Source organism: Thamnophis elegans, chromosome 9, assembly GCF_009769535.1.
Source record: "Thamnophis elegans isolate rThaEle1 chromosome 9, rThaEle1.pri, whole genome shotgun sequence".
Taxonomy (NCBI): domain Eukaryota; kingdom Metazoa; phylum Chordata; class Lepidosauria; order Squamata; family Colubridae; genus Thamnophis; species Thamnophis elegans.
The window spans coordinates 39021393-39034068 of record NC_045549.1 but is presented as its reverse complement, the minus strand read 5'-3'; the positions used below and the strand labels follow the sequence as shown (position 1 = coordinate 39034068).

Genomic DNA, 12676 nt, shown 5'->3' with positions numbered 1-12676 from the left:
TGCCCACAGGTGACCACTCCCTCCCCTCCTCTTAAAAGACACATTCAGGTAAGACCAACATTCTTTTGCCTCAAAATTGCCTATTACCACTGCTAATCCCAGCAAGAGTCGAACTGTAAGATCTCAGGAGCCTCCGGCTAGGGAGGTCTCTCCGACTCCCACTGGGATCCGTGAAGTGTCCGAAGGCGAGGAGGCAGAACAGGATGCTCCGGACCTCTCAGAGGACGAAAATCCCATACCTGAGCCACCTGCGAACTCAGGCCTCTTTAAAACCTCCATGTTCAGGGCTTATCCTTACCAAGGCTCGAGCCGCTGCCCCCAAAATGGCTCTCCTAGCTTCGGTAGATAAGCCCTCCTCTGATCAGGGTGTCAAGGAGGCCATTGGACCGCAAGATCCAGGCACGGGACTATTTAAGGAAGCCTCCCACCCGGATCTGGTTCCAGCTCCACAGCTGTTTCTGGACATCATACAGCGCCAATGGGCCCAACTGGGCTCCATGGCCAACCCCAGTGGGATGGATAGGAAACTTTACACCATGGAGATTCCCCTGGAGGAGCTGTTGAAGCTCCCTCAGGTGGATGACCCCATTGTTTCTCTTGCTTCTAATTCTGCACTCCCAGCAGATTTACTGAAAGGACAAGAGGGCGGAGACAGCCTCCCACAAAACTCACCTGACCACTGTATGGGCCATGAGGGTTTCCTCCTCTTCTTCGTACTTTAGCAGGGCAGCATTATTCTGGCTCCGCAAGCTGTTGTCCAGCCTCCCAACGGGGGACACCAGGGCGAAGAAGGATGTTAATAAGATAATAGCGGCCGTCAAGTACTCGGCTGACGCCTCACTCAGTGCCACAAAATTCTCCAGAGCTCTTGCCTCTAATGTAACTTCACGCTGCCTGTTGTGGCTCTGCCACTGGCAGGCGGACTTGAAGGCAAAGTGGAAGTTCGCTTCTGCTCCTTTCAAAGGGGGAAAGCTGTTTGGGGAGGCCTTGGACCCCTTTTTAATCGAATCCAAGGACAAATGTAAGATCTTGCCTGCGGTCACCAAAAAACCAGATCCTAGGGGCCAGCCCTTTCGCAGACAGTCCTTTCGGAGTGCAGAGCCCTCCACCTCTTCTGGGGGATCCAGTCGACCTTATGCCCACTCCCAAGACCATCCCCAGGACAAATCCTCCTATAGGGACAAAAGCAGACAACAGGGCAACCATAGACCATTCCACGGGGGGTATACCAACCGTCCCTTTCGGAAGCCAAAAGTGACCAGCACCGGGAAACTCCCACAGGCGGCCGCCTCCAACTTTATGCCACCCAGTAGGAGGAGACCACGATGGACACTTGGATTCTGAATACAGTCCGTCACGGGTTGACTGGAATTCCTCTCCTTCCCCCCAAGGACCTTTGTCCGTGTCCCACTCCCAAGTCGGCCACAAGTTCCAACTCATGAGGGCGGAGATAGATCATTTGCTAGAGATAACAGCTATAGAAAGGGTTCCCGGAGGGCAGGGGTTCTATTCCATCCTGTTTCTGGTCCCCAAATCCTCAGGGGAGTAACGGCAATACTAGACCTCAAGAAAACTCAACATCCATCTGGCGTACAAAGGCTTCAAGATGCAGTCCCTTCAGACCATTCTGGGCTGCATCTGGCAGGACGATCTTTTGACCTCTATAGACCTGAAGGGGCATACCTGCATGTTCCAATCCATCCATTGCATCGCAAGTTCCTGAGGTTCCATTTGCAAGACCAATACTTCCAGTACAGAGCCCTCCCCTTCAGCCTCTTGTTGGCCCCATGAACCTTCACCAACTACTAGCTGCCATCGCTGCGCATCTCCGATCTCTCCCAGTAAGACTGGAATGCTACCTGGACGACATCCTCATCCACATCGTCGTCCAGGGGGCAGGCCCAGAGGGATCTTGACATCACCATCCGAGTCCTGCAACACCACGGGTTCTCAGTCAACCTCGCCAGATTCACCTGACGCCAACCTGAAGAATCCACATCTGGGCATGGTGATCGATTCCAGGGACTGCAAGGTCTTCCTCATGTAGGAGAGAGTGGACAGCATCAGGTCCCTCGTGAGGACCATCCGTGCCATGGGGCCAGCATCTGTCATCTCCCTCTCCCAGTTGCTGGGGGAAACTGGTGTCATGCATTTTATTGGTTCCATGGGCACGACTGCCTACACGAGAACTCCAGTGGTTCCTGCTGCCGCTCCAGAGACGCAAGGCTAGCAACTTCTTCCTCCCAGGTACTACGCTCTCTCAGGTGGTGGCAGAGTGGACGACCTTCTAAAGGGCTGCTACTTCAAGAAACCAGAGTGCCTAGTCATAACAATGGACGCCAGCCTTTTCGGTTGGGGCGCACACTCCAGACTCAGGTGGTCCAGGGCAGGTGGTCACAGGCGGAGCTCACCCACAACTAAACTGGCTGGAGCTCTGGGCCGCCAGACTAGCCTTACACCACTTCCACCGTCGGGTCAAAGTTCGCAATGTGTTAATTCCAACCAACAACATCACCATAAAGGCTTACATCAACCATCAGGGCAGCACACGATCTCTGGCTCTGATGACAGAAGCGGAGGCTTTGGGCCGTTGGGTGGAAAGACACCTAACCTCATTACGGGCAGACCACATATCAGGGGATGACAATGTGACGGCAGACTGGTTGAGCAGAACCACCATCCAGAGCTCAGAGTGGCGTCTCCACCCAGCGTTGTTCCGTCAGCTGTCTCAGAGGTTTTGCTCCGAAAGGTTGACATGTTTGCCACCCTGGCCAACATGCATCTTCCCCAATACTTCACCAGGTTCCATTGCCCCGGGCGGAGGGGACAGACGCCCTTTGGTCCCGCTGCCCCCCGGGCCTATTATATGTCTTTCCGCCTCTCCCTCTAATTCCACTGGTAATCAGGAAAATTGTGACAGAGAGGGCAGAAGTGTTGCTTCTGGGGTCCAAACTGGCCGAGGAGATCCTGGTTTGCTGACCTTGTCAGTGACTCAGCACTGGTGCGTACCTTAGGAGCAGATTTCCCTCAGCCAGGGGGCCGTCCAACATCCAGAGCCCAGTGGCTACAACTGGCCATTTGGCACTTGAGGGACATCCTGAGACTCAGCAAATTCTCTGACAAGGTCATTCGCACCATCCAGCGTCCAGGCGCTGCCTCCACTGTCAGGATTTAGAGCAACTTGGTCCGCTTTCTCACACTGGTGTCAGGATCATCCATCATCGCCTCCTCGGCCACCATTCCACAGGTCCTAGATTTCTTGCAGGACAGCTTGGACAAAGGCCTTGTGCCCAACACCCTTAGGTGACAAATGGCCGCCTTGGCCACCATCCTGTCCACATACTCTCAGTTGCCCCTTAGCAGGCATCCACAAGTTCGTAGCTTCCTTTAGGGAGCTACCACCTCTGTCCTACAATCCACAGATATCCAACTTAGGACTTATCTGTCGTTTTTACAGTCTCTGACCATAGCTCCTTTCGAACCGCTTTGAACAGTCTGACTCTAAAGATGCCTTTCTCATTGCCATCACCTCAGCTTGTAGAATTTCTGAGATGGCCGCCCTCTCGGTCAGAGGTGACCTTTGCATTGTACATTCAGACAGAGTCATCCTTAGACCTGGACCCGGCCTTTGTACCGAAGGTCACAGTATCTTCCATAGAATACAGAAGGTGGTTCTCCCGGACTTTTGCCCATGTCCCAATACCCAAGGGAGCACATGTGGCATAAACTTGATGTTCGTTGGGGCGGTCCATATCTACATGAAACGAACGCTCCTTTCCCGCAGTCGGAGGTGTTCTTTGTGTCCTTCCAACCCGTCTCCATGGGCAAGAAAGTCACCTCTTCCACCATACGGCGCTGGATAAGAGCATGTATCAAGCTGGCCTATGAACAACAGGCTAGACCGGTACCTCCTTGTATTATGGCTCACTCAATGAGGAGTGCCACGACTTCGGCTGCATGGGCCATGCAAGCACCCATTGAAGAGGTAAGTTGGGCCGCTACGTGGTCGAGCCCATCTCCAATTGTGAATAATTACAGACTTGAAACAAGTCATCGCGACTCCCACGGGCCTCTTCTCTCCCTGGGACAGTATAGTTTTGGCATGTCCTTTGCATGAACACTCCAAGCAGCGCCTAGGAGAATGACCGTTGGCTTACCTGAATGGTCGTTCTCTAGGCGCTGCGGGAGTATCCAACTAACTCTACGTGGAATGTGTGCCCATGGGGACATATACCTCGTTTGGGGACATGGATCATCACTGTATACAGATCACTTGGGACTTATCTTCACTTTTTAAAACTAAGCCTCTGAGGGGAGCAAGAGGCGGAGCTACAAGAAATTTAAACTCAGTCTTTGGGCAGCAAACTGAAGTTAACCCATGCTTGGACACTCCCGCAGTGCCTACAGAACGACCATTCAGGTCACTTTATTGGCCAAGTGTGATTGGACACACAAGGAATTTGTCTTTGGTGCATATGCTCTCAGTGTACATAAAAAGACAAGATACACTTGTCAAGAATCGATGGCTCTAGATTATGAAAAAAAATATTTATTTTAGTTCCAATGTCATCAGTGTTTTCTGGTTTCTGTAGCTACTCCAATTATTTGTATTGACATGTCCAATTGTTACAAAGCCCCAGCATGAGTGTCTGCAATTTTGCCTTTTTCAGTACTTTTAATTAACTGTGAAATAAATGGTGTAAGAAAAGAAAATTTCTTTATAATAATATCTATACAGAAGATGGTTAATTAATTTTTTTTTATAAAAGTAGTTCCAAAACATTAGTATTCTTCTTTCTGTTTTTACTGTCTTTTTACTGTTTTATTTTGATATTTTTTTTATAATTTTTTTTAATTTTTATTACATAGACAACACATACACACAACAATGAAAAAAACAAAAAAAACTCCATCATCACATACAGCATGTCATTTGGTTACAGGTGTTTTAACATTTATCATTCTTATACATTTATTATTTCATTTAATAGGTCATAATATACATTTTGGGTTGCTTTGTTTATCATCCCTTCCTCCTGTTGTAACACCACCTTATTTTCCCTTTCTTTTCTCCCTCCCTCCCTTCTCTACTTTCTTCCTTCGTCCTCTCCTTCCTTTCCCTCCTTCTTCCTGTACCTTTCTCCTACTCCTGCTCTTCCCCTTCCTACCCTCTCTCCTCCTCTTCTCTCTTTTCCATCCTCCTCTCCTTACCTCTTTCTTTGCACCCTCTCCCTTCTCTACTTCCTTCCTTCCTCCTCTCCTTCCCCTTCCTTCTTCCCGTACCTTTCTCCTACTCCTGCTCTTCCTCTTCCCCTTCCTACCCTCTCTCCTCCTCTTTCTCTCCTTTCCAACCTCCTCTCCTTACCTCTTTCTTTCCCCCGTCTTCCTTTCATTCTCTCCTCCTCTCTCCCTTTCTTTTTCTATTGTTGTTGGTGTGTCTATTTTGAATCTCAGTTTATGTTTCCTTGGGATAGTATTTCCGCCAACCCAAATATAATTTAGTATCATTTCTTATTCCCTTACCTATGCTAATCTATCCTAACTATATTTCCCCCACCACACACACTTTGTATCTCTCTGTTGTGTATATACTTATATATTTAATACACACAACAATAAAAAACCACAAAAAACACAAAAAAAAAACCATCATCACATACAGCATGTCGTTTGGTTACAGGTGTTTTAACATCCATATTCTCGAATAATATTTACCATCTCAGATTTTTCATCTAGTATAACTAAATACCTCACTTTCATTCTACAATATATATTCAGTTACCATTAGTATTATTTTTTCCCAGAAAATATGCTTATGTTCATTATTATCCTTGTATATCATACTTTCAAACAGAAGTCTTATTCCTTCATTTTTCAACAAAATATTCTAAATAGTCGCTACATATATATACCAATTTTCAATTATTCCTTTATTAAAATTATTTATCAACAACAAGATATCATTATAGTACGTTCTTAACGTTATACATTATATCACCAGTCCTCTATTAAGTATACATAAAATCATTATTATCCTTATCCTTTTTAAAGCAAAAAGTTCTAAAGTATTCAATTCATATATATATATATATATATATATATATATATATGTATATGTATATGTATATGTATATGTATATGTATATGTATATGTATATGTATATGTATATGTATATATTTCATTGCATCATTGTTAATTTATTTCACAGCATGATTGTGTTATCATTTAACTTCTTCAGTTAGAGCATGAGTGAATCATTTTTCCATTTCCAAGTTTTTTTCCCCAGCCACTGATAAAACAAGTCCATATCTTATAAAATTGTCCTCTTGTTCTCTAATTTCAAGTGTCAATTTATTCGTTTCAGCACAGTCCATTATTTTCGAATAACTTCTTCCTGTTTTGGTATTGTTTCATTTTTCCAGTTTTTTGCAAATACGATTCTGGCTGCTGTTAACACATTTACAATCAGATATTTTAAGTCTTTGTTATAGATTTCTGGTATGATCCCCAATAAAAGGACCTCTGGTTTAAAGTCTATTTGTTTGTGTGTCATTTTCCTCCAGCCACATGTGGATTTTAGTCCAGTATCTTTTAGCTTCAATGCAATATTTTATTTTTAGTTCCAATGTCATCAGTGTTTTCTGGTTTCTGTAGCTACTCCAATTATTTGTAGAGGACAATGTATTGACATGTCCAATTGTTACAAAGCCCCAGTATGAGTGTCTGCAATTTTGCCTTTTTCGGTACTTTTAATTAACTGTGAAATAAATCGTGTAAGAAAAGAAAATTTCTTTATAATATCTATACAGAAGATGGTTAATTAACTTTTTTTATAAAAGTAGTTCCAAAACATTAGTATTCTTCTTTCTGTTTTTACTGTCTTTTTACTGTTTTATTTTGGTATTTTTGAGCTTTCAATTATAAGGATTGTTCGGTATTTCATTAAATTTGTAATTTTGTCTGGAATGTTTTTCTTTTCTTTTTCTTTTGGCATTCATGAAGTTAAAATTTGGAACTGTTTTAGAGTTTAATCCCAGAAGAGTTGGGAAAATTAATGCAACCTGGAAACAGGCAAGAAACTGATTGATTGATTGATTTTTTAATTTTTTTATTCAGTTTTGTTTGGGTTGATATTGTATAAATATAAATAATTGTCACTTCCATAAGACATATCTAAGTTAACGCCAAAATCAGCATTGTAATTGAAAGAAAATGAATGTCCGTAGAATTTTTGTCTTTTATTTATTTATTTTTCAAAATCAAAGCTGTAATTTTGACAGGATCACCCAACAGTACACAAGTCTATTATTAAAAGATAAAAACAAACTCTTACTTACTGAAATTTGGTTTAAATATCTTGTATGGATTGGAGCATGTACATTCTCAGCTATATTTCTTTCTGTTTTCTAGGCTTATCAACCTGGTCTCAGCATTCTAGATCTCAGCCTCAGAGGAGTTCATGCTCTAAGAATAAAGACAGAAAACCATCAGAGGTATTACTTTGATATCTATCATGGCATCTTGTTAAAGTACAGATGTATCTTTTTTCCTAATACTTCTTTTTCTTTCCTTTTCCGCTCCATCTCAGCTGGCACCCAGCAACCTTTCTTCTGGCCAGGAGATCAGGGAGCTCAACTGCTGCCACAGTCCCTGCCAGCATCAAGTTAGTTATTTAGTCATGAATATTGGATTGGTTTAGCACCAACCCAATTTTCTTTTCTTTTCTTCTCTCCTCCCCTTCCCCAATTTGTTGGTAAAGAGTGGAAATGTTATTTAGGAGTGTTTTCTGAATATTGTTTATCATTACAGCAGATTGATAAATAAGAACTTTTGTTTAGCAAAGTGAAACTAGACACATTTGTCTTGCTAAATGTTTCTTGTGCATTTTTTCCTGCAGAAAAGCAAGAAATATGAATTTGTTTTGCTCTTTCACAGGGGATTTGGTAAGATGCAAAAGGATATAAGAATTACAAATGGTCACATTCTTTGAGTATCAAAGTAGAAAATAGGAATATTTATTTAGTTGGATGTTTCTGAAATAAATTTTGTTTTGGGTCTTGACATCCATCCCTCTTAACTTTTATTCTGTATTACTTATATAAAGGTTACTGTTGCCATTATAGATTGTGGCAGGTGGTTATTTATCAGAACATTATTTATTGATGGAGGGTTGGAAAAAGAGCTACCATAAGATAGAGTTGTTATAATGTATTCTTCTAATTCTGACTAGTTTTCCCTTTTCTTTTTATTATGCACATGCATGTATTCTCTATGATTTATATTGAGCCTTGTTTCAGTGGATTAACTGCAAAATCTTACTTGCAAATTCCCTATATTTAATTAATCAGTGTGTTTTATCTTGTTCTTCAGCTGAAGAGAGTCCCAAAGAGCAGCATAAGATTAACAGCAAACTAGGCTGTCATCTATAAAAGATGCAGTGTGAAAGAGGGGGGGGGGGGGAAGTGATGAAAATAGAAAAGGAAAACAAGCTTATTAGGCATCCGTTCTTAAAAGTGATAGGTGAAGAGTTGTGTACCATTCACTGTTTAGATATAGTAATTTTACATGAGTGTCTCTAGGCATGCTGATTGCATCTGCAGAACAGCAGGAATAGTAGTCAGATTGTTGATTCTTGGAAATTATATCCTTGATGTTCCATTAAATTCTCTTTTGTCTTGTAGCCAACTTTTCATAATGTTCAGGTGCAGAAATACTCACAATGTGGTGCTTTTCCCTGAGCTAGCCAAAATCAATACATATATAAAAGTCCTGAATGTCTGGCATATACTTCTGTCTGGATATCTTTTTATTTACTATGCATCCACCTATATACCTACTACACACACATACACACACACACACAGAGGGGGGACATGCACACACATATACACTTATTTTTGGAGTGATTTCAAGAATGGATATTAGGGAGTGTTCCCTACTCCAACTTAGAGGAGGAGTACCCTATCTAATCGGTGCTATATGAAAAGTTTTTTGTGCCTCTGCCCATCCTTCGAATATGATTGAGGGTGATGGGAAAAGTGGAATCTTAAATCAGTCTTTTCCATCCTGAAACCCTCAGAATTAATAGCCAGTTCTTGAAGTTGCAGTCCTAGAAATTAAGTTTCAGAATGGAATTATTGTCATTATTATTCATTCAATTCTGAAGCCACCTAACACCAGTCAACTTTGGGTAGCTCTGCAGATTCAACTGCAGCGACAACTAGGAAAGCACCAAGTTGGACAAATCAATCTTAAATTACTTAGATATTCCTGTTTGGATGTAATACTCTTATTTATAATTTTGGTGTTAACCCAGATGAATTAAGCAATCTGTAACTAAAGTGTGCATAGTGCTTGTAAATGAAAGAGGAATGATTCAGATCATTCAGAGTTGCAAGATGGATTAATTTATGAAGCAGGATGTATGAAACATATTTACATTATCACCAGCAGTGTTTGTAAAATGTGTAGAATCATTTTCAGAGTATTCGTTTTGAATCTGTCATTGCATGAACTGATCTAGTTTCTCTATAGCAAATTTATTTAATATCTATTTCACCCTGTCCCAGCATATTTTAAAACTATTGGTGAATATCTCTGTGACCTATGGCATTCAGCAGATATTTAATTCACAAGTTGTGGATGGAATGCTGATCTTGAATAATTCTTGTTACTTTATAATATTTTGCAGTCAGGATTATGTAGGAAGAAGCATTTGTAGTCCTCCTTTTAATGCTTACCACTTTATAGTTTCTGTTTATTTATTTTTTTAGTATTTTAGTATTTTTTTTTAGTATTTTATTAATATTTATAGGCCGCCCTTTTCCCCGCGGGGACTCAGGGCGGCTTACATAAAATAGCGAGGGGGGGTATAAACAATAAACATAAAACAATACATAAGAGTAAAATAGTACACAACATTCATTCTTCATTCGGGTGGGGACAGATTGTGATCTTATCCCCAGGCCTGACGGGATAGCCAGGTCTTGAGGGCTGTGCGGAAGGTCTGGACGGTGGTGAGGGTACGAATCTCCACGGGGAGATCGTTCCAAAGGGTCGGAGCTGCTACTGAAAAGGCCCTCCTCCGTGTACTTGCCAGTCGACACTGACTGGCGGATGGTATTCGGAGGAGGCCCAATCTGTGTGATCTTATAGGTCGCAGGGAGGTAATTGGCAGGAGGCGGTCTCTCAAGTACGCAGATCCGCTACCATGGAGGGCTTTATAGGTGGTGAGTAGCACCTTGAAGCGCACCCGGAGATCAACAGGTAGCCAGCACAGCTCGCGGAGGATAGGTGTTATGTGGGCGAACCGAGGTGCGCCCACAATCACTCGCGCGGCCGCATTCTGGACTAGCTGAAGTCGCCGGATGCTCTTCAAGGGCAGCCCCATGTAGAGCACATTGCAGTATTCCAGCCTAGAGGTCACAAGGGCCCGAGTGACTGTTGTGAGAGCCTCCCGGTTCAGGTAGGTGAGGTAAGTGATGTAGTTGTGAAGTGTGGTGTCACATGACCACATCGCTTAGCAATGTGACTCTACTTTGCCATTGTTAACCTAATTTCACTAGTCTTTAACTGAAGATCCACATCAATCCCAGCCTCGGTAAGGTAAGGGATTGCCTTGCCTTCAACTCCCTCCAACTGCCTATTCTGCCTGCCCCCTTTCTACCATTTTGTTTGCCCTGCACCCTGCTTTGGGGCAGCAGCAGTCCCAGAACGACATTGCTCTGGGGCTGCTTGCCACACTTTGACTCAAGAGTTTGGTGCACCATGGCTCCGGGGCTGCAAGCAGCCACAGTGCAAAGCCATAGCCATTCTAGGAAGACTTTACCCAGCGCCTTGGTGCAAAATGGCAGCCACCACAGCACAAAGTGTAGCACAAAGCCACATCTGCCCTGGGAAAATTCAGATACAATTAGCTGCAGTCAACCTCGCCACCCTACATTCAGAGGGCTCTGCAGCCCTGTGTTGGCTTTTGCTGTCTTGGTGTTCCTGTTGCTGATGAGGTATGTCTTCCCTGGCCCTTCACAAGGCAGCTTGGCCACATGAGGTCATCTTCCCCACATAAAATTTCTGTGTGCAACCTTAGGAAGAAATTCTTGTGAAATCAACAGCTGCCTTGCAAAGGACATGGCTGGGCATGCTTGGTCAGTAGCAGATGTCAGTAGCAGAAGATGTGAAGGACAGCAGGGGTGGCAGAATGTAGGAAGTTAAAAGGGTATAGATGGAAAAGGAGATGAGTGGGAGCGAGGGGAGTTAATTTGCTACTATGTTCATAAATGTGGGCAGGCTGCCAGGCACCCGATTTTTTATAATAGGGGCGCTGAAGCAGCTGTATTCAGTGCCTCTGTAACTTCAAACGGGCACTGAACAAATGGTCATAAGTTGAGGTGCATTTGATACCGATGTGTACTGCTGTTAGGGCACATGGTATAGTGAGGATTCCATCTCTGCTTCTTTGACACTGATTGGGTAGTGTTACAATGTACACTACTACTTTTAAATGCATTCAAATCCAAAGCAAAATTTTGAGCCAAGGCTGGAGAATAGAATATCTGAATGGTAGACAATATTGTAGCTTCTAAAACATATTGATTCAAAACATCCCTGTTGATTTGTATTGAAAAGTCATTATAGGTAATACAGATAATTCTCAACTTATGACCACAATTGAACTCATAATTTATGTTGCTAAGTGAGACATTTGTTAAGTGAGTTTTGCCAATTTTATTATCTTTCTTGCTTCAGTTGTTCAGTGAATCATTGCAGTTCTTAAGTTAGTAAAATAGTTGTTAAATGGACCTGGCTTCCCTATTGACTTTGCTTGTCGAAGGTTCGCAAAAGGTGATCACATGACCCCAGGATACGGCAACTGTCATAAATATGGTTCAGTTGCCAAGCCTTTGAATTTTTATCTTGTGACCATGAAGATGGTGCAACAATTATAAATGTGAAAAACGGTCACAATTTCAGTGCAATTGTAACTTTGAATGGTCATTAAATGAATTCTTGTAAATTGAGGACAACCTGTATGTATCTGGTTTGGTTTGGATTTTGGTTTGGTCCATGCCAATCTTCCCTGAGATCTGTGGGATTTCCAGAATTCTCAGTCTACACAATATGAATATACATGTGTTTGTGGATATGCATTGTGACTTGCTTCTGCTCTGACCACTTCTGAGAAATATACCACCTTCTGCAGGAGGTGTGTACTTCAGTGGACATAGTGCTTGTACAGTTTAATATTTCAGCTGAAATAGGCACAGATCTTGCTTTCATCAGCTGAGTGCCAAATAGGAATATATGAATGTGTAACTGATGGGATGGCTTTAGGCTCAATTTTCATTGTACTTTTAAAATGCTACAATGGTCTCTATACAACATAAGGGCAATCATCCCTTGAGCTTTATTTACACCTAGTATTTACTTCATGTTGAAAGAATACTGACAACAATTTACGTTGGTTGAGTAAATATTGGGTCCTTATTCTTAAATTATGATAATTGTACTAAAAGGTTGATGCTCACATATCTTTTGAAAAAGTTGTCACAGAATCACTAGATTGTAATTGCCAAAGAATAGATTTAATGGTTTGTGGAAATGTAAGGACATGTATTTTCACTTCAGTTTCATGATTTTTTTTACAGAATTTGCCTGTTGTGTTACTAACATTTGACC

General features: G+C 42.4%; 1 protein-coding gene across 3 annotated transcripts in view; it reads left to right on the top strand.

Moving 5' to 3' along the window:
* Positions 1 to 12676, top strand: part of JADE1 (jade family PHD finger 1) — a 130258-nt gene that overhangs the window by 81404 nt on the left and 36178 nt on the right. For 2 of the 3 annotated variants that reach the window (XM_032223573.1, XM_032223574.1), the window contains exons 3-4: positions 7412 to 7494; positions 7590 to 7664. In XM_032223573.1, the coding sequence (XP_032079464.1) occupies positions 7412 to 7494; positions 7590 to 7664 (158 nt within the window). The remainder of the gene's footprint in view (positions 1 to 7411; positions 7495 to 7589; positions 7665 to 12676) is intronic. The other variant, XM_032223575.1, reaches the window with a different exon arrangement.